This window comes from Lipophrys pholis (genome assembly GCF_963383615.2).
Source record: "Lipophrys pholis genome assembly, chromosome: 13".
In the NCBI taxonomy this organism is placed as follows: Eukaryota; Metazoa; Chordata; class Actinopteri; order Blenniiformes; family Blenniidae; genus Lipophrys; species Lipophrys pholis.
The window spans coordinates 6,734,216-6,757,830 of NC_137632.1; the positions used below are offsets into that span (position 1 = coordinate 6,734,216).

At 41.9% G+C, this 23,615-nt stretch overlaps 1 protein-coding gene across 1 annotated transcript in view; it reads left to right on the forward strand.

The window, feature by feature from the left end:
• Window positions 1-22,590, forward strand: part of klf12b (Kruppel like factor 12b) — a 42,314-nt gene extending 19,724 nt beyond the window's left edge. Inside the window, exons 3-6 of the mRNA XM_080478123.1 lie at window positions 4,905-5,436; window positions 10,522-10,657; window positions 19,028-19,185; window positions 21,054-22,590. Coding sequence (XP_080334249.1) covers window positions 4,905-5,436; window positions 10,522-10,657; window positions 19,028-19,185; window positions 21,054-21,235 — 1,008 coding nt within the window. The 3' untranslated portion in view covers window positions 21,236-22,590. The remainder of the gene's footprint in view (window positions 1-4,904; window positions 5,437-10,521; window positions 10,658-19,027; window positions 19,186-21,053) is intronic.
• The last annotated feature ends 1,025 nt before the right edge of the window (window positions 22,591-23,615 follow it).

Consider the following 23,615-nt stretch of genomic DNA (forward strand, 5'->3'; position numbering starts at 1 on the left):
TTGTTGGCCACTTTGCACACTTTGTAGTTACATTTGATCAAATTACCAATGAGAATTCTTTGTAATTCAAACCTAACAAATTTGACCAAACATCGTCTTTTGCAATTGTGGTTCACGTTTAGTTACATCATATGCTATTCATTAAAATCAAATTAGAAATTGTTCTGCAATAGCTACCACTTTGGAATTTTTTTCACTCTGTCATTAAACATCATCTACATCACTGTCAAATATAAGGCCTGCAACAGGCTCCAATTTGGGCCAAATTGTATAAATTCCAAAGAAAACACAGATTTTGAAAAACAAATGTCTTCAGTGTAGCGGACGCAACAAACTACTGAGAGCCGAGCTGAGATCAGTGATGCTGCCATGAAAGAGAGCTACCAAATGCAATAATTATAAGACAAGTTGTTTGATCGTGTTATTGTATTTTGCACTAGAAAGTATAATTAAAATTGTCTTTATGTTACAATTGTAGTCATTTTCACTAGTAATTATTTGATATGGCCAAAACGTAGACATTTTCATCGTGCATACTCTGCACCACAATGAAGAAAACATTTTAAGTGTAATGATTATTATGGCACTATTTTACTGTTTCGGCCAACTCAAGATGAACTTGGGCTATATGTGGCCCCTGAACTAAAATGAGTTTGACACCCCTGAGCTACATTATTTGTATTAGGTTAAATGAAAAAAGAAAAATGTGATATATATATAAATATATATGTACATCGCCTGCAGAATTGAAAAGATAAAAATAACTTTTGTTTAATTGACTCTCCTTTTGGTTGGCACATCATATATTTCCCCTCTTTTTTAGGAGTCAACTACATGAACTGACTATGAAACACAGTATTTCCAAAACAGGGAGGTTAGCTTTAGTAAGTCTAATGGCTTCAAAGCCTTTAGGCTGTGTAGCTCCAGGCAGCCTGTGACACTCACTTCTTATACAGAAAACGGAAACGGAGCGATCGTGTGCAAAAGGCTGCTGGATGGTCGCCTAAGGCTGTGTCAAAAGAGGCTATACCAGGAGCTGATGCGAGGAAGCTGAGATGACATTTAACCTCACAAATAGACATATTGACTGTTTCTGTCCATCATATTTCTCTTGACATGTTTCCCATTGAAAATGCTATCGCTAAAGAATCCCATGCAACTATGCACACTATTTAATAAGAATTTGGACACTCTGAAAAATAACAATATGGCAAAATGTAGATCTTTTTACATGAATGTTCAAGTGAGACGTGTGTGTGGTGGATGTGAGACTTCTAACTGTGCATGAGACAATATTCACAACAAAATACAAAAGACTACACTCATCTGCATGATGCATTTCTGTCTGATGAAACACTTATTTCTATTTGTTTGTCTTGAAATAATGTTGACAGATTAAGTTACTGAATCATAATGGATCCCTGGTGTAGTGGTCGCTCTTGACTCACAGGTAGAATATCCCTCGTCTCAGTTTAGGCTCCATTCTTTTCTTCTCTTTTCTTTTTTTCCCCCCAAACTCGCTTCTTATTTTTCCTTCGCAACAACAAATAACAAAACCTATCACACCCACCCCACCCGAACTATTTGCAACAAAAACAGAAAATACAAACAACAAACAAGCAAGCAATAGTTAGCAATAGTTCCTAATATGTAGTTGATTAAAAGGTTCCAAATTTGAAGGAACTTATCTTGCTGCTGTTTTAATTTAGGGTATAGCTTTGCATTCTTTACGGTCTATTCTGTATGAAGCTTGCATGTTGTACCTGTGCATAGGAGACATGCTAATTAAGTGAACAAGGCCCCTCAAGCCTTAACATGGTTAAAGACGGTATAAAAGACTAGTCAGGGAGTCGTTCAATCCCCTGTGTTTATGCAGCAATGTGACCCAAAGGCTATTTTCTCAGATTTTGCTGCTAAGTGTTACGTGATCATGTTTCGGACTTTAGTTTTACTGCAACTGATCACATCCTGCGTGAACGCAGATCGCAAAAACTGCTTCACACACTTGTCATGCGCCCCCTCATCCCGAGATTCAGTTTTTTTCTGTGTTAGTGGACAAATAACTCCTCATTTGCACATCAAAACGGGGCTGCAGCAATAAGCCAGGATGAGAGGTCTTGCACACGTCACATCAGCTGATTAGCACTGGATGTTTCATTTTGGCTTTGCCGTCAGCGACTCTTTTATGAACTCATTTGTTGCTTCTCGCTCACATCTCGACTCCACAGGTGTACAAATTGACCCCTACCTTACACTCCTTACTGTCACTCTGGCTCCTCATGACAATTTCGACTCAACGTTGTCCTATTATTGACTTTAGTAGATCTAATTGTATACATGTGTCTCTATTAAAGGAGATTAGTTCTCCAAGTGAAATGTGCATTGTTGCTCTGATTCTTTGATTGAAACCTCAAAGTCTTTTCCGCTTAATATAACTTTATAACCACGAGCTATAAATGGTAAATCCCTCTCTGGAGAAGGGTCTCTGAGCTTTACTGCTAATAAAATGAAATAGTTAATTTAGATGACGAAAATGCGATGATATCGCCGTCTTAGGAAAAGAAGTATGATCATCTTTTTCTTTTTCATTTTCTCTTTTTTTTTTTTCACAAATACCAGGATTAAAAGTTTGATGTCTGTAAAAAAGCTATTTGTATCGTACCACAAATAAAAGTCTCAATCAAATGTCGTCCCAGAAAAAAGTGGTTTCTCAAATGAAGTGTGACAAAGACTGAAAATACAGGGTGGGTGGTAAGGCATAAACCAGCCCTTAACACATTGTGAGTCTTGACCTGATGCCAGCGACCCCGAGCTGAACCCCACTGAGGTCCGGGGGTCATCATGGGGCACATTTCATGGGGCAGGGTTTGTTTTCCTACTCAGAAAGGGTTAAACACCATGAAGCCATTATTTGATTCATGGGGTCGTAACATTTCCTGTAGGCTGAAAACGAGTATACAAGTCTGGAGTAAAAATAGTGGGCTACCACACACACACACACACACACACACACACACACACACACACACACACACACACACACACGCACACACACACTCAAACCAGTCAGAAACATTCGTAATTCACCACAGATCGACTCTCAGTCAGCATTACATAAGAGGAAAGAAATGCGAGTCTCAAAAACAAAAGTCAGGGTGAATATTCACAGCGGAGAACATTTTTTCGCAGCTGCCGTTGGTGTGTGCGAAGCTTTTTTCCTGCGTCTTTGATGAGCCTCCCCTGTTTGATTAGCAGCGCTCCTGATGTGCTCGCTCCCCGATGGCCTTAACTGTGACTCGCACTCCGAAGGGCTCCACTGTGAGGATCATTGTCGCACTGAACACAATGAGCGTGAATGAGCCACATCACACTCAGCCTTGCTTAGTTTGGCACCGCGAGACAGACAGTGACATGAAGGAGCGGGTCAAAGTTTGGGTGTACGTGGAAACAAATAGTAGCGGGGGTGAGTGTCCTTTTTCTCCCGTGTATGTTCTCCATTATCTTTTCCAAGTAAACAGGTTCCTGAAACTTGCGCAGACAGACGGGGCGGTTGTGTTACAGTCTGCTCGGCGTTAAGTGAAAGACGTGTTGAGGGATACTCTGAGCCACCAGCGTTGGCCTTAGGAGGCCCATCGCTGAGAGACAGAGAGAGACGGTCAGGAAATTGAGCCCATATGATGTTTTTCCACCGTCACAAAAGAGATTTAGGAGAGATACAAGGGGGAGCCAAGAGAGCTGCGCTTGTGTGGGAGTCATGGAAAACAGGAAAACGAGAGAGAGAGAGAGAGAGAGAGAGAGAGAGAGAGAGAGAGAGAGAGACAGAGGGAGAGAGAGCAACCCACGCCAAGAGAAGAGAGTGATTGAAAGGAGGCGAGTGTGAGAGACATTATCTTTACTCCTGCTCGTGACATCATGCTGAGTGGAGTTCACGGGAGGAGTTGAATGCTTGAATGAACATACGGAAATTAGCCGCCTCTTTCTTCTCTCTCTGTTTAAATGTCATCACAACTTTATCACGCCGCATTATTGCTCCTCAAGCTGAATATTTCCAGCAAAGCGATGATCCTTCATGACAATTCCTCAATTTGTCATTTTTAGGGCTGAATGGTTGGAGAGAGTTCACATTATTGGAATTCTGAAGACATTTTTAGATTTGGTTTCAACAATTCACTGGTTGTAGTATAATGTTGGCTTTCTCTGGTCCGAGCACTCTAGTTTCTTTCAAAAACATTTTAGATTGATTGGTTGCTCAGTTCACAAATGTCCAATATGTGTGAGTGTGAGTGTGTTCACACTTTGATGGATTGTGACCTGTCTACCCTGCCGTCACCCGTAGTTGGATGAGATTAACTTCGGTGTCCATTAAGATGTAAAAGGTTGGTTGGATTGACATTTTTATATTATTTTTGAGATTTGTTTTGAGCAGTTCCTCAGTTTGAGTTCAGGCTTGGAGCATTTCTGTTTGGCCTTTGCTTGTTTTTTGTCCGTCTGCATTGGTTTATTCTGGTCCAGGTACTCCAGTTTCCTCCTGAAAACATGCATTTAAGCTTAATTGGTTCCTCAGCTCATAAATTGCCCCACGGTCACAACGTGAGTGGGTGTGTTTGTTTGTCTCTCTGTGTTTGCTGTGTGACTGACTGGTGATCTGTCCAGGGTGTAACCGGCCTTCGTATAGAGGATAAAGTGGTATAAAATATGAACGGATGGTTGCATGTATAATCATGTAGGACTTATTTTGAACAAGGTGAACCTTTTTTAATTCTTCGTCAGCTTAGATCAGCTCCAGAAGTTGGATGGACAAGTTTCAGTAACTAATTTCATCTTTCCTGTGTGTCATGTATGTGTGGAAGTATTTTTTTTTAAATCACTGAGACGTAACATCAATGTTTCTCTCACTTCCACAGTTACCAAAGGTGCGCCCTTATTCTGCAATGGACGGCGTCCCCTTCTTCCTCAGCAGAGTTAAACCTGAACCCCCAGAAGACCTGCTAGCTCACGACCTGCACTTCCACACGCAGACTGAGCCCGTCGACCTGTCAATCAACAAGCCCCGCCCTTCCTCCTCATCCACCACGACTTCATCGTCCCCTCTCAGATCCGCCTTCTCTCCATCCTCTTTATCGTCGTCGTCATCCTCCTCCTCCTCTCCATCGGTCATCACCTCAGCCTCATCGGTGCTCACGCCAGGCCCTCTGGTCGCCCCGGGAACAGGGGTGAGAGGTCAGCCCTATTTGCACATCCTGCACTCTGTGCCACCGCCTCCATCCAGTCCTCTGAGCCTGCCAGGAGCAGGGAAGCTAACCAGCCATGTTCATCGCATCCCGGTTGTGGTGCAGTCACTGCCCCTCATGTACACCACTGCCGTCCGTTCACCCTCCAGCCTCAACAACGCCATCATGCTACCTCTGCTGGACGAGGCCAAAAGCCAGGGCAAAGGTGAGTCCCTGCTCTCACAGCTTACCCCGTCTCCATGTGGAAACTCTTTTCTATTTTGGGATTCAGATTTAACCTCTTTCATTGCGGTCAAGAGGAAACGCTATAGCTGTGCTGATTTAATAACTGAGCAAGTGTAAATTTGCAATTCAGATCTTATTAAAGTTCAAAACAGGGTGCATTGCAACCTCATAAACCGATGCTCCATTCACAGTGGAGCAGGCGGCATATAGGATGATAACAGTAAAACATTTTACCGTTTCATGAAAACAAAGAAAATGAATTGGATGACAGTTAAACATGTCAGAAAAGTTGAGACGGGCTTATTATGAAACGTCTCTTGTTTGTGTGGTCAAATGTTTGAGAAGACATATGGCGTCCTTAGATACATTTTTAACACTAGCACTGTGGTACTTGCAAATTGCTTGAAAATCTGTGATAACAGACAATGATTTTTGGAAGAGTTTCGGAGCCCAAGCTGTGATTTTCCAGTACATAATCATTTGGCGCCTCCGGGCCTGCAGATTACAAGATTCAGCTTTAACTCTTGACCTTGTCCCATGTGTACAAAGAGATATTCAATTCCTCTAAATTGGTTTGATGATATAATGTACTGTAGTGGGATCTTTAAAATCTCTCCAATTTATTTTGTTGAGGAACATTTTTATATAACTTATCTTCCTCCTATTGCTTAACCATTACACTCTATGTTTGAACATTGATGCCTTTCTAAAAGATTTATGGTATTGGCCTGTTGCCAATTAACCTTAATGGTTACACAATGCTCGTTCAGCAGTTTATTTTAACCATATCACTGCCATTCAATTTTAAAAGGACTTTAATATTTCCCTAATATAGTAAACTGCTCAACATTCAACATCTCATATTTGTTATATTGTATATAAAATGTAGATTTCAAGTAATTGCTCTATAGCATCATGTTATTATTCACATTCCATGCAGCTTTTTGAAATACAGTCCTCTTTTTATTGTTTTATAGCATAAACAAATTGATTTGGCCATCCTCCATAGAACGGGACTCCACCTTTTATAAAATTGTTCATTAGAAATAAATTCTTCTCCATAAAATACTTAAAACAGACAGATATTTTTAACTAGCCAGCCATCACAGTGCCCTTCAGTGCTGTTACTAACAGGTGAAAATGAAGCGCCATAAAACTTTCATTGGGAACCATTACAGAAAATGAAGTGGCAAATAAAAGCTTTGTGCACTGTGCATGTTTTATTGGATATATTCAAAAAAGACGTGAAATATTATGATTGTTAAAGTTAGGCACTTTGTGTTTGTCTATATTTGTGACATCAATGTAGCTCAGACAACATTTTAAGCCAATCACTGAAGAAAACTCACAAATTCCAAATGTTTCCCTTACTTTTTCTATATAATTTTCTGTATATAATTTCACCTCATGCTGTTCAGCTTCTTTTTTTTTTTTTTGTTGGATGAAAGACTATGAGCGACATAAACAGACATTAAGCAGCTTTGACTTGGCTGCGTTACTCTTCTGAACCTATAGGAGACATCCTTGTGACATGCTGTGTATAGGAGTTAACTGTTGACCCAGATGTTCTGTACTGTCTTGAGTCAAAGAATGTGCAGACACAGTGCTGCGAAGGCAGGCTGTCTGTGCACATGCCCTCAGAGATAGCTTCACGCTTCCCCATGCTCCCCCTTCAGAGTAAGATAAGGTTTACAGATTGTGCCGCTAATGGACTCTTGTGGAAGTATATTTTCCTCTATCAAGGAACAAACATCTGGGGTAGTTTGACTATTAGACCTCTCTGGCCTTGCTGTGACTGTGTTATTGGTTTTCTCTCTGGGTGTGGTTTTACTGCCAACCACTGGAAAGGAGCCTACAGTAGGTGTTTCTAGCCAAGTTGGAGCTGCACACAGGGCAACTGTTGGCTGTGCGAAAAAAAAAGAAAGGAGAAAAAAAAAAGGTGCTTTCTTAAGCTTACTCACAAACCTTTGCATGTCTCCTGCATACAAACAAACAAATAGAGTTGTGCAATTAGAGCATGTTCTCTGGAATGGGTGGGGTGGTCCTCGGAGATGGGTGTTTTAAGTGCTACATGTCTGCTCCCAGTGAGAGGAGAGGAAGAAGGAAGGACAGGAAAAACAAGACTTGCATAAGAGGGCGTGGATGAATATTGAAGATGGGTGGCACTTAAACAAACACATACACACGACACAGTTTTACCCAACTCTGAAGGCACCAAGCACAAAGGGAACTGGATGCATAGAAGTGCTAAATGTTGGGTGTGGTGGATCCAGTTACTTTTTAATGGGATAGCAACCTGAAGACAAACAGAACATTTAGGGAGTGATTGCTCTTAAAGTGCAAAAAGATGGATATTTCTGTTTGGACGTGGCATGTTTCTTAGTCCTGCATTATCTCCGCCGATCAGCCATAACATTGCGACCCCTGCCTGACCCATCGAGCCATGGTGAGGTTTTCACAGATTTGACTTTTTGGTCCAGCACATTAAAAAAAAACAACAACAACACTCAGTTGCATTGAGATCTGGAAAGTTTGATCCTAAAGCCTCACGTCAAATTAGTTGTTGTATTCTTCAAACCATCACCTCAACCATTTTGCTCTGTGGCAGGACTCCATCCTGCAGAAAAGCGTGTAAACAATCTGCAACAGTGCTTTTGGCAGGTGGTTTGTGTCTGATAGGCACCCACATAGATTGTCGGACCAAAGGCAGTTCAAATAATCAGGCTGTTTCCACTGACCTGCCTCTTCCTTGTTGCACATCCTGGTTCGATGGCTCCCTGAGATAGGTGACACACATACACACCCAGCCATCCATATGATAGAAAACGTGATTCACCAAACCAGACTAACTTCTTTCGTTGCCCTGTGGTCCAGTTTTGTTTATCATGGGGCTGGGCAGGACTCTGACTGATCCGCAGCCACATGTGCAACAAATTGTGTTTGTAATTCGTCAACTTTGTGCCTTAAATAGCAGTAACTTCTGGTGACTTTTCTGCAGCGGTTTGGGACAAAGCAGGGCGCCTGTATCAGGTGTGCCCCTCAATGAACCTTGGTCACCTATGATACCATCGCTGATTTATTTTTTGTGAGACACTAACCATTCTAAACCCCAGAGGAGCAAACTCAGATTCAGTCATCTCTCCATTATAATCTGGTCTGTCAAATTAAATCAAATCTTTAAATGCTTCCTTTTTCTTTTTTTTCCTTCTTTTTCTTCGACTTTGAGAACTAAATATCCACTTGCTTGTTAACATTTCCTGGCCTCTGGCAGGTGCCAGAATAAAGAGATCATCAGTGTTAGTCTCTTCGCCTGCCTTGGATATAATGCTATGGCTGATCAGTGTCCGTTTTCTCTTTCCACTGCTTCTATTCTATGGTAGGCAAATGAAAGAGCTGTTGACATTCAGCAAATCTCCAACTGAACCACTTTCCGCCCATGAGAAGTTTCGTGTGCCTATTGAAGTTCCTAACACAGATACAAAAAACACTCCAGTCCTCAAACACGCAAACACATACCAACTCTCCCATGCGTGCGCACACCCATAAACACATACAAACAGGTTGGCCATCCTCTTTAAGAGAGGGCGGGTACCCTTTCTTTCACTGCTGTCTCCCTGTCTCCGGCAGAAGGTTACCATGGAAACAGGGCTTGACTGGAAACAACAGGAGAGAAAGAAAGAAATCCAGTGCTCTGCCCACCTCTCCACCACTCCTCCTTTGTGTCCCTTGTTCAAAATACCCTCTTTCTCAACACACGATGCATTTCGAGCTAATTACAGGTTTTCCATAGGGTAGGCGAGCTGGTGGCCAGTCTACATTTTGCTACTACACGGCAACAATGGAAACATTTAAAAGCAAAAGCTCCAGCAGAGTTGCAGCATTATTTCTACACCCCACCCCCCCCCAACCCCCTCCCTCCAGTAATAACACCATGTCTGCTCCTAACTCTAGACCATTATTATGGGCCATTATGGCCCCAGTCTCAGCTGAGAGCGCAGAGGAGGTGAAGTCCTGATAGCTTATAAAAGCACCCGGCTTACAGTAGATGGGGATGTTGCAGACCTCAGAGGAAAATACCGTTATATCTCAGTGTGTCCAGTCTTCAGAAAAAGAAGAATAGCGCTGTGATCATAGCTATGTTGCTTCTATATGGCCTATTCTTTATTTACTTTTCTTAAATACTGAATTATCTAATAAACCATGTTCGTTGTAAGTACATTTTCTTTGTCAAGGAGTCTCCGGCAGGTTTTCATATAAATCTTTTTATTCCTTTCTCGAGTTGTTCAGGATGTTCACAGTCTGTGTCCATGGAGACAGCAAAGACAGAACGGCTGCAGGCTCAGGCAATATATCCGGAGAGTTGTCCAAAAGACAATAGCCACAACTTGTGTCGAAGATGAAACTTAGTTGAATATCTTGGGAAACCAAAATTAATCCACTCACAGTTCTATAGTGTATTTGCTCATAAACAATGTTTTAGGAAAGACTGTGATTCCGATAATGAATCCAGTTTACTGTTCTTTTTAAGTGGTTTATGTACCTGGTTTGTCTTTAAATGAAATAATTATTTTGCAGATGTGCTGAGCCAGAGTTTCCCTTATGCATGAACTTGCACTTTCAGACGTCACAAAATCTATCTTTACACAAACTCACCTGACCAGTCAGTTCTCCACCCAGCTTTGTTTCTCTATAGTTAGAGGCTGACAAAAACTTTTGGTGACTTCATGTCCCTTTGCTCCTCCGTGAGTGTGCAGTTACTGGATACGATGTCATGGCTCATTGTCGTTTATTCAGTTTGATTGACAGTCCTGAGAACATCTTGGCACAACCACATACCGAGATGAATGAATGGCAATTTGTGACGGGGCTAGATTCCTGATGGCGAGGCAAAAACATTATAAAATCCTTTTGGGTGGAATTAATGAAGTGTTAATACGAGGAGGTAATCATTTGATTACCATTAGACACACTCTCCAGCACACACAATGTGATATGCCTTATAAGTTTACAGCGGCAGCTCCAGTGTCATGTGCCTGACTCCCATGTCTGTGTCCCATCCTCGCAGCACACACAGACCCCAACGGCCTGTCACCAAGGCAGATCAAAAGTGACAGTGATGACGATGACCTGCCAAACGTGACCTTGGACAGTGTTAATGAGACCGGCTCCACTGCGCTGTCTATAGCCCGCGCTGTTCAAGAGTGAGTATCCTAATCTCTACATGTGTCTGGGAAATGTCTGTGCTGACTTTTTCTACGTTGACATAAAAAGCTCTCAGAAAATAAATGTGTGTCTATTTATAGCAGTTATATCAGTTTAGTTGAAAAAAACAAAAAAACAACTTTGGGTAGAGCACCATCAAGCTACTGTATTAACTTCCTATACATTCTTTAATTTGTAAATATTGGGATTAAACTCTTGTGTTAATAACTTTTCCTCATATCATGACTGAACTAAATATTTGGTAATTACCATTTAAATGCAAAATGGATTTTACTTTTTTATAGCACTTTTCCACAGCTTGATAAATCCCAACGTGCTTTACATTGTTAATCACATTCACCCATTCCCACACACACATTCACACACCAATGGATGTGGCTTTCATGCAAGGTGCTCAATCCCTCCATTGGGAGCAACTTGGGGTTCAGTGTCTTGCTCAAGGGCACTAAAGATTTTTCTTTTTAGGTTTTTATCATCTTCTTTGCAGTTTTTCTTTTGTTCAATTCATCATTTCATTGATTATCATTCCCAGTGTTAGTAGTAGGTTTATCATGAACAATTGCACCTTCCAGAGGTCCACAAAAATGTTCTGATTCCCTGCATCAGAGCATTTTTATCAGACCTGCTGTAAAGCTGAACATTATGCATTTTTGCTCCAACACACTCGGTTGTGTTTGCGTGGGTGTGCATCTATATGCCTGTATGCATATGGCTCACATATACTTCATGCCCCGCTCGGCCTACAGACATCAAACTCCTGTGGTGCCAGTCCATCTGCGTTGCAATGAAAAGACTTCCCCTCCAGTGGATGACAGCTTACAGTATGATGATCAGACGTAGCAAATCAGACGGAGGAAAAACATTTGGCTCTGCCCCGTCCTCCTTCTACGCTGCCCATAAAACCCAGAACAGTCATAGCTACCAGCCTGGCCAGACTCAAGTTAATACCCAAAGGACTTTTATTTAGACTAACTGTAAGGAAAATATTCCTGGACTCTGTGAGAATCCTACTAATGATGTAGCAACATTAACAAGGCTGACGAAACCTAACTCCTTGCATGTGTTTTGGCAGTAATGCTCCGGCTTACATTGTCACCGTGGACAATTGTGTTGTTTGTCTGTTTGTTTATTTCTAAGGTAATTAGTTCTGGTACTGGCACTTGTCAACTGTTAATAAAAAAAATAAATAAAAAAAAAGAAGAAGTAATGTTCCTATGCTAATTTAGTAGAATAGGAAGAGGTTGCCATGTTGTAGACACAGACACACAGTCACTGGAGGTCTCAGGTTTCGGTGCAGGTTATTGAAAGGGACAGGCGTGCCCCAGAGTGCCACACGTGGGCACCGGGTGGTCAGAGGAGAACAGAGGTTGGCAGGACCCAACCTTTCACTGCCCAAGCTTTCACTATGGAGATAAATCACCGGCCAGGCTTAGCAATGCCCTGCCAGGGCCTGCCCACACACTCACGTCTCTGTGTGCAAAGTGCAGACTGTGCTGTGTGGAAGCTGTGCTCCAGTGTGCACGCTGTGCATGCGACTGTGCGTGTGAAAGAAGTATGTGTGCAAGTCTGTAAGTATTAATCCACCGGTGTATGCCTGTTTGTACTGTATGCATGCACGTGTTCCCGCCCAGTGGACAGAACAGCTGGTTCCAGAAGGAGGTCAGCCATTGTCAACAGGAACACAGACTTGCATGTTTGTCTGTGAAAAACAAAGCAGTCTGTAGTCTTCTTGAGTTACACGCTGGTTTGGCCGCGAAGAGGAAGAATGTGCATTCTGTATTGACACAAACACATGCACTCTATGGACATCTGCACTGCAACAGAAGCCGGCTTATAAACATGTCAGTCCACTGTGTTGCTATATTTCTTTTCTTTTCATTAAAATGTGTACACTGTGAGTGTTGAAGGAACAGCTTTATATAATTTGGCAGCGCATTTACACAAGCAGTCATCCAGAGCACCACAGAGGAGTGTAAGGGCGGAGGATGGGAGTGCCTGCAGCCTCCAATCCAGGTATCCATATATAAATAAATGAGTGAAAGGAGAGAGTTGGAGAGTGTGTGTGTGTATATGCGTGCATCTGTGTGTGTGTGTGTGTGTGTGTGTGTGTGTGTGTGTGTGTGTGTGTGTGTATCATGTGCTTCTTGGGCAGCCTCCTCCATATTCATGCGTTTCCCTGGGGACCTGTGGATAGGCTATTGTGGGAGAGTGCGATTGAAAAAGAGGAAGGCAGTGAGAGAGATAGGTGTGTGTGTGTGTGTGTGTGTGTGTGTGTGTGTGTGTGTGTGTGTGTGTGTGTGTGTGTGTGTGTGTGTGTGTGTGTGTGTGTGTGTGTGTGTGTGTGTGTGTGTGTGCTGGGGGCAGGGGCTTGTGTTGGAAGGGTTGTCTCTGCTGAAGTCTGGCTGGTCCCCCAGGGCCCAGGGGCCACAGAGCAGAGCAGGTGGAGGGAGGGCAGGAGGGCGAGGTGAGAGGTGGTATCTTCGGACAGGTACAGGAATGCCCAGTGGGTAGTCCCACACACACACACACACACACACACACACACACACACACACACACACACACACACACACACACACACACACACACACACACACTGTCTTGATAATTCCATTATTGCCCAGGGTCTGTTTGAGCAGGCAGAGCCACCATTGTGCTGAAACCAGTGTTGTGACCCCGGTGCCGTCAGAGAAATGTGTATTGTATTTGTATTGTGGGAAATCCCTGTTACAGGGGGATGCACACTCGCTCCCCGCCTGCTTCCTCGTCCTCCCGTCGCATTTGTGGCGAGCAGTGGATGTAAGAGCGGATTAAAAACAGAGAAACAAAGGAACTGAAACTGAGGTCAACTCTGTTTGAAATCGTTCTCATCTGTACTTCCTATTTGCCTTTGCTACTTTTAGGAGACACAAACAGACTCTTTCATGCCGCCGATAATGCCGTGGTGACTCAGGGTTCAAGGGAGTGTGAGTTTGCCTCCGGCCTCTCATGAGGAAGTACAACACACTCATTGTCACCCAGAAACTACAACACAGTGAGCTTTGGCCTCACAGACAGAAAGAGATACTGTTAGTGCTTTTTATACCTGATAACTTTTTTTTTGGTCTCGTCCTCTGAATGAGACTTTTCTATCATACGCATGTCCAAGCCTGCCTGAAACCAGCTGATCTCGAGAACCGACGTTGGCTGGTATAAACAGCTGTGAACTTTTACTTACAGTCACTCCGCTGACATAAGTAGAAGTTCACGTTTGAGCATCTTCTCTGGAGATGAGCGGGACAGATTTGATCATGGAAAGGTATTTAGCTGCAGTCAAAAGATGAAAATATTTTTATTCAACATTAACAACCTGGAGATTCCTAAAATGTCTCAATTACTTAGTTTTATATATTTTGATGTAATCAATGTTTTCAGAGAGAGACCAACAATGAACAATTCAGTAAAGCCTTAAAAATACTTATTTACCTTCATTCTCATTGAGACGTAACAACAAAATCCTTCACGATATCTAGAAACGTCCAGAAAAGAGATAAATAGAACTCAAAAACACACAGTAATATTGAAATACTACCAGATATTAAAAGTAAAGGTTATCTCGGGGGAAAAAGATGCAGAAGCACTCACTCGTTCTCTAAGCATAAAATCCAAATAAATTCCGGTTTCCTCGGGGTTAATATAGCCAGGAAATTATATTTTGTATTATCCGAGTAAATTGATGAAATAAAATATTGCAGTCGTCTCTCAGCTGGCAATGTGTCTCATTTAAACTGGAGGGCGGTTGCCTCTGGTGCTCTGGAGCTCTGTGTGTGTTTGAATGTCCTCCAGTTTCCTCCCACAAAAACTGCATTTGAGCTTAATTGCTGACTCTAAACTCCCCGTAGACGTGGATGTGTGTGATGCTTTACCCCGTCTTCACCCATTGTTAGCTGGGTTCAGCAGCCCGGCACTGGATGGAGGGATATAGAAGATGGAGGTTGTCACTCAATGTGACTGTCCGTCTCTATTTCTATAAAAGGTTTCATGCGAGGTCATTCAAAGCGACGATTCCTGTGATCCTCAGTTCTTCCCATGTAATCCACAACACATGGCGTTCATGTTGAGTTCTTCTAACGCAGATTTGCAGCCGAGACCCAGAAATTAAATGTTCCGTTTTATTCATCTTGCTGCCTTAATTCACTTCTCGATCCTGCTTTTCACTTTTATGGTGATATTTCAATTACTCATACTGCATTTTCTTACTTTTCTTTTGTGGCGTGATTTTCTCGCCGGGCCCATTAAAATGTCATCTGAGTGGACTGAGATATCTGTCAATGTTAAAGCTTTGTTTCGATGGTGATTGTCGAGGCGTGTAACGACCAGGACCAGTGTTTTTCTCGCTTTATAGAATTTTTACGAAAACCCCCGAATGCCTATAAATACCCGTAACTGATTAAAGCAGGAATCTGTCCCTGAGCTCCTGAAATGGATCCATAGTGACGACAGGATTATCACCAGCAGTGGGGAAAGCAGGTGAATCGCATTGAATCCGATATTTTATGATGCTGCTTGTTCTTTGTTTTAGAGGCTGTTGGACTCCGAAATTATATCACAATGATGAAGTCACTTCACGTAAACACCCCCGTCTTCTGCTCCATGTCAGAGTGCCTCCACTGGCTCTGCTCCACACACACGCACACGCACACGCACACACACACACACACGCACACACACACACACACACACACACGCACACACACACACACGCACACACACACACACACACACACACACACACACACACACACACATGCTTGCATACACGTACACACATGTTTGATTACCGAATCCCTCAGTCTCATTACTAATTTTTTATTTATCTTTTTAACCTATGCCTCTGCTTTGACATCACGTTGCAGCATGGTATTTTCGGTGCTTGGTGAGCGAGAGACATATAGTGGGAGAACAACAAAGAGAGAAATGAGAGGGGAGTCAGAGTTCACCTCATATCTGACCCACGCTCATTTCCTGTACAGCTTCAGATTGGCGGCAGGCCAAGAGTAACAGGTGATCTGTATGTATGAGTGTTTTTCTGTGTGTGTTTTTCTGTGTGTGTGTGTGTGTGTGTGTGTGTGTGTGTGTGTGTGTGTGTGTGTGTGTGTGTGTGTGTGTGTGTGTGTGTGTGTGTGTGTGTGTGTATACACTACTAGTGGAGCTATATGTGTGTGTGTGTGACTTGATCAGGAGTGTGAAGTGTGTTTGAGTCTGCTTTTAACAAATGTAAGAGACAGACAGGATGTGGGTTGTGTGTGTGTGTGTGTGTGTGTGTGTGTGTGTGTGTGTGTGTGTGTGTGTGTGTGTGTGTGTGTGTGTGTGTGTGTGTGTGTGTGTGTGTGTGTGTGTGGGCGGGGGGGGGGGGGGGGGGGGGGGGGGGGAGTCACTGTCTGGCAGGGCCTGTTACTTCCTCCAGTGTCTCTTTCTCTCCCCCCCCTCTTGCACCCTCTTACCTGCGTCTCACAGGGGAAAGCGTCACTGCTGCTCCGGAGCTCGGTTCGATACACCCCACAGTGTTTACTCCTCCGTTTTCATCAACAGAGAGCTTCTTGTTTTCCATCCTTGCCGTATCGCCCTTTTCTTGCCAGTTTGCTGAGTGTGTGTGTGTGTGTGTGTGTGTGTGTGTGTGTGTGTGTGTGGCAGTCATGAGTTTATCGCTGTGGAGAAGGTGCCCGTTGGTACGATCACGGGTGAGACGTGAACTGCTGACCCGGGACCACAGCCCTTTGCTTCTGCTCATTTCCTCTATGTCTGTGTACCACAGAGTATTTGATGAAGAGATGTGAACCTGCTTTTGAAGATATGACACACACACACGCACACACGCACACACACACACACACACACACACACACACACACACACACACACACACACACACACACACACACACACACACACACACACGTAAATTATACAATCACCTTTGATATTGATTACCTATTGGAGAGGAAATGTCATGATTAATTGATGACGAACAAACAAACAAACTCAGGATTTATTAACCTCACTGGACAACATGGAGAAAATAACACTTCTTTATTCATCAACGTTTGATTGATGAAAATATTGGAGCAAAAAGAATATCAGCCTTCTAACCTCATCCGCTTCCTCGGAGGTTGTCTACAGCAGAGTTGCACTGCCACCTGCTGGTAAGGATGCAGTTCTACCGCCTTACATGAAAAGTCCATCCATCCATCCAAAGTCCTTACTTATCTTTAAATTGATGTCTTTAAACTATCAGAGAAAACGTATGTACTGACCTTTATCATTTAAAGTATTTTTTCAGTGAGTGCCAACAGTAAATAGGCACGCAACATAATTAAAGTTATTAGATGACAATAGATAATATTACTTATGTTTCTTCATTACGTTGAGCGTATCTTTTGTGCAATGTGGAACTGCTGTGATAACTGAATTCCCTTCTTATCTTATCTTGTGTTTGTTATCAGTCTTACCGCTCAGTCGTACTTCTCATATACCATATAAACAAACAGTTTTTGGATGAACTCTGTATGAAGGGACGACACACACTACTAGCAATGTGTACTGATTTGACCAACATGCAGCATGGAATTTTCCTAAAACACCCTGTAGAGCTGATTTGAAGAAAAAAAAAAAGCATAAAACAAACCTAGAAAGCACTGACCCAATCAGCCTTGGTTACAGTGTAAATTGTAGGATTTGTTCTTGTCTATACTCTATTCACTTTTTATAGTTGAGAATTATCAAAAAACACACTGTTGCTTCAGTGCAACTAACAAAGTGGAGGAACTCAAAAAGCAAATAAAATAGAGGGACAAACATTTGCAAAATACAGTGAATGTGGTCTTTACTTCGCTGCTTCATTACATCCTTCAGGAAAGTTGTTAGTTTTTTTTTTTAATGAAGTTGCCCTACAAAGTAAATTGATCGAAAAATAGTCGAAAGACGCACGCATTAAGTAAAGTATGGTTTTTAGCAGTGAGCTTTAACCTTTGCAGCTTCATTATCATCAATTAAACGAGCATGCATGTCTCTGGAGGGTAAGGAAAAGCGCTCAGTGCAAACTGAACCCGAGCAGGTTTAGAACAACCGGATTAAGGCACCGGCAGTCACCAGGCCTGAACACTGCAGCATTCCTGTTAGGAGGCAGCATTCGAAGCCACTGCAACACTTAGTTAAACATTTGTTTTCTCTATTGCTTTACGCCAGAACACCTTGGACTGAACACCAGTGCATTATGGGACAATCATACATACACTGATAAAAAGAATATTCTACTTTTTGACCAATTTATTTATGTTGATCAAGTGAGATTGTTCTTTTTTTTTAACTAATTTATTTATTTTTTTACATGAAAGTGAACTTTTCTTCCGACTAAACTGGAGTGTATGTTTAATAGATTGATCATCGTTCATCTTGGACGAATGCAGCAATATCCCTCTCCTCTTTGTATGTCTTCATTCTATCGCCCTGTGGCGCTCGGGAATGCTGATGGCTTATGGGTATTGTAGTATTTAATGTTTTGAAATACTGAATGAAACACTGAAGATGACAAGATGTTTTTTTTTGTTGTGTGAGTGAATTTAAACAGTTTGGCTCACATAACTTACATTATTCCTGCTCTGGGGGGGAAAAAAAAATCAGTTTCTTGTATTTTGAACAAATATTTTTTAACTCCAATACTAGATATATTTCTGTAAAAACACTGGCTTGAATTTGGATTGTTGATGTCGCAAATTCAATTAAGTTGAAAGGACTTCTCCTCAGATTCCCTTTTTCTCGGGTTATGTCATTTCGAGCAACCAGTTCAAGTCGTGTGCATGTTTTTGTACTTTCTTTACCCTGTTGACTTACTGCGGAGTATCTTGAGAAAAGCCATGCAGACAGAGGGAGAACATGCAAACTCCACCCGGGGTCCTTGTCCTGCGAACTCCAGCGTCCCTGTGCAGCCCCGAGTTCAACTCAATCAGAATTAATTAAATAAGATCGACTCTCTACATACATGTCAACTTACTTTAGCATTAATCTACATTACAGTATACATGACCTGTCATTGAAATAGATTTTATTTATAAATTTTTTTCCAATCTATATGGTAATTTATATAAAATTAATATTCTGTCACAAAGAAATTTGGCCTTATATCATCGTTGATCTGATTGTTTTGTTCCAGTTTACAGAATATACTGTATATCAAACACGTTTCAAACACACTGCTATATGTTATTTTTTGTTGTTGTTTTTTTTTAAAGTGGCCCACTACTGATAAGACGGGTCATTTCCACAGTCTCTCAATGCGCCTCTCTGTTGGTTCCTGTCTGTCCCCCCTGCAGCTCCATGTCCCCGTTCAGTATTGACAGCATACGGCGCCCCCGGAGGTCAGAGTCCCCCGATTCCAAAAAGAGAAGAATCCACAGATGTGACTTTGAGGGCTGCAATAAGGTGTACACCAAAAGCTCACATTTAAAAGCACACCGGAGGACACATACAGGTCAGTGGGCCTCTGTGTTTGCGTGCCTTCACTGCATTATGCCTTTTTGTCTTTTCCAGTCTAAGTGGGGTGACATTTACCTGTTTGTGTGACTCGGTGAAATGTGCTTGCAAATGTGTAACCCTGGTGATGTGTGTGTTCTGGTCACACTGAAAATTACTTCGGAGTCACACACTGGACAGAGGAACCGGCGTACTTAAAATTTAACCTGTTTCATAACACGAAAACACTGACACCAGACGAACACGATGAAATGTTTTAAAATGAATTTAAAAAAAACCCAAGGAGAATTTCATGTGTTTGATGTTGAAACTTTGGTAAAGATGATTCTGTACTATACATTTTCAGCATTTTACTTCACTTGCTTAGTGATTAATACCTGAGAATCAATTAATCCTTGCATATGCATTTATTTAAACACACTTACATTCTTAATCAATATGATTTCAACAAGCCCAGATATTAATAAACTGACAGTGATTGTCAACATACTATACATATCATATATACTATAACACGCAAAGTGCTTACTTGGTGGAATTATTCAGTATTTCCTCAGTTCTGTCGTTATTATCACCTGTTTACACTCACAAAGCAACAACCTGACTTGTTTTAAGGCCTCACCTGTTTACACTCACAAAGCAACAACCTGACTTGTTTTAAGGCCGAAATGTGAAGGTGGATTTAAACTTTCTATTATTAGTCATGGAAACTGTGACGACAGCCTCATATGGCTTTTTAGATGATTCATCTTCTGCTTCATGTCGGTGTTACAGTGAACCGTAAAGATCACAGCTGTAAAACTCTACTACCAGATAGGAACTGATGCATTACTCCGTTTACAGTGAATCAAAAAGGAAAGTGTGCGCCTGAATCAGACAACGCGCCTCTCTTTTACATTAAGGAATATTAAATGTGCTGCACTGTAGAAGGAATTCACCACCGACTTTCGATGCTCAGAATTGTTTAGTTTTTGCAGGTTTGGTGGTGTTGGCTATAGAAATGTAGTGAATTACAGCCAGAGATGCTTCTAATTTATACTATTTCAGTGAGGAAACTTTTCATTTAATTACTTATTTTACATGATATGTCCTAGTAATTCTGATGAATGTAAAAAAAACAAAAAACTAATTTGATTATTTTGTCATGTTGTGAAAAAAAAAGGAGATAAACTGACTTTGCGCCCATTTCAGCTGTGAGTGATGCATCATGGGAGCATTCGGTTAGTTTAAAGGCACAGTGCAGGTATTACAGGGCAATGTAATCAGATTACAGAAGTGAGGAAAGTTAAAAAACTTTTTTGAAAACAACATTCTATTTTATTAAACACAAGAAATATCACTTTTAATCATAAATATATGTTTTTTTCTATGCAATACTGTGATTTTTTCTTTTTTAATACAAACAAAACTCTTAATGGAATTGAAACAAAAAGAAAAGCAGGTGAAGGGATCTAGAGTATTTTTTAATAATGATGAAAATCATAATTAAATGATAAAATATGATGTTTATTCATTCTCTTTTTAAAAACAATATAATGCATAATTTGTATTAAATGTGTGTTTAAGGCGGAAAAAAACCCAACATACTCAGATATGCTGATTAAAGCTTCATGACAATCACCCACCAATATACAAGTGTTTTAACTTCAAAATAGTAATTGTTTTCAGGGGAATTGTCCCTCAAAGCAAATTTGTTGTGATTGTTATGATGATTTAATTCATAAAAGCAATAAACCGTGTGCACGTCCACTGAGGTCAATACATGTTATAGGTTCATTTGAATATGTTGTGTGTAAGTGATAAAACGCTGAAGACTAAAACACGTTTCTGCGATTCTCCCAAATCTATAAATGTCTTCCTGTGCAGGGGAAAAGCCATACAAGTGCACCTGGGACGGCTGCACCTGGAAGTTCGCCCGCTCCGACGAGCTGACGAGGCATTACAGAAAACACACGGGGGTGAAGCCCTTCAAATGTGCAGACTGTGACCGCAGCTTCTCCAGATCTGACCACTTGGCCCTGCACCGACGGAGGCACATGCTGGTGTGAGGCAGGTGGAGGGTGAGGAAGAGAGAGAGAGGGGGGGAGAGAGAGAGAGAGAGAGAGGGAGGGAGAGAGAGAGAGAGAGAGAGAGAGAGAGGGGGCAATGGGACACACAAACACACACTGATACACACACAGGCAGCCGGGGGAGCGGGATCTCCCTGTGAATGTTTTTCAGCTGGCCCGGACACACACACACACACACACACACACACACACACACACACACACACACACACACACACACACACACACACACACACACACACACACACACACACACACACACACACACACACGCACACACACACACACCCTTCGCGAGGCGCTGGGGGAGACGGATGGACGAAGGGGCTGTCGGAGCACAAAAACAGGGTGACTTCTGGATCCTCTCTGGGTTGGAAGGAAAGACGGCAGGATCTTTTATTGTCATTGTTTGGAGTATAATAGGGAACTGTCTTTTACAGCACTGTTCGTAAATGTGTTACTTTGATTTTTAAGATGAACTCGCACTCTTTATTTGGACAGTGAAAAAAAAAAAATGCAATTGCAACAGTCTTTTTTTTTTTTTTGGTATCTTTCTTTTCATTATTGTTGAAATGGCTGATTTTCCAGCATTCATAATGTGAAAGACCTCATGGATGCACGAGAAGGAAGAAGTTAGACCTGGACTGGATCACAGGAAGAAGATTTAGGCGTTGTTGGGAGTTTACGGGCAGTATTTTGATTTTTGAATTTTTTTGCTGTGGCTCCCTGTGAGTCTGATTGAAGACCAGCAGAGGGCGCCATTTAATCATGGATGGTTTCTCCCCCCCCCCCCCCCCCCCCCCCCGGAGTCTGCTGATAGAGCAGAGACGTCCCATCTTAGTGTCTCCAAGAGGGCTGGACTTTCACTTTCCCCTCCATCTCCAGCAAGAAGTAAACAACAGTGACTCAAACAGCTGCAACCAGATTGGATCATCAACACATCAAATTGCTTTATTTTGAATGATGGAAACGGGACTTTCACATCATCACACCAGCAAAGGAAAAAAAACAACAAAAAAAAACTCCATTTGTGATCCATTCACAAATCTCATCAGTGCTATTCTTTATGTTGAGCCTCTTAAAACAGTTTTCTTAAAAAGAAGAAATCTTTGGTGGATTTTGAGCTGTGATTAGCAATCAGTAAAGTGCAATCTTAAAGGATAAATATACTTTCTGTAAGACAATGTTTTCTTTATTGAATCTTTTCTTTTAAATGCCTGCTTATTGCTCATGTTTGAAAAATACAACCCCTCATGTACAGTGAACTTTGAAACAATCAGAGGAGATTTCCAGTATGTGAAAGAAAAAAAAAACGAAAAAAAAAAAAAAAACAAGAGGCACCTTTACAGACTCACACTTTCAGTCTGTCCTAATGTATCTGTCATGTTTTTAAATCACCCAGCTCTGTTTTCCCGTGTGTGTTGTGGTATTTTGCACAGCACGGCAGCACTTGACCATAGGCCGAGGCTGATCCAGGCATCGTGGTACAAAACAGAAGAGCAATATATCTGGAGCAAAGTGAGGAGGAGAAAACGCCAAATCTCCTCTTTGTTCTGTTTGCTGATGTCAATATCCAAGGAGAAGTTTCTCGCCCCGGCTGACTCCTCCCCCTGTACCACACACCCCCCCCCCGACAGGCCCAACCCCGAGCTCCAGCACAGTCTCTCAAGTCCCAGCTATTGATTTTCTCCCATCGGATTTTTCATTTTTGGTTTGCCTGACACACACACACACACACACACACACACACACACACACACACACACACACACACACACACACACACACACACACACACACACACACACACACACACACACACACACACACACACACACACACACACACACACGCACACAAAGCCACTTCTCTCACTCACTCAGTTCTCACTTTTGGATTATATATTCGAGCGTTTCGGTCTGACTTACCGGGGATTTGGTTCTTAAAACATGCAGGAATTGCACACACACACGCTCACAACTCTGTATGCACAGTGAAAGTACATTTTTAAATGCAGGTACTGGCAAAAAAAAAAAAAAAAAAACCTCTTAGAGAACATTGCTTAACCTCAATCAGCAAATTCAAATTAAAAAATATCTTTTTATAGTCCCAGGAACAGACATTATTTTTTTTCCGCAGATATTTCTAGTGCTCTTTATGCCGAGTAAAAGCTTCAGACATAAACTCGAAGCCCCGGGGCAACCGATGTTATTTGATAGTGTTGCCAAATGCATTTATTGGACCCAAGCCAGTGAAAAGAAAACGGTAACCTTTTTTGATTATGGTACCTTGAAATACACACACACACACACACACACACACACACACACACACACACACACACACACACACACACACA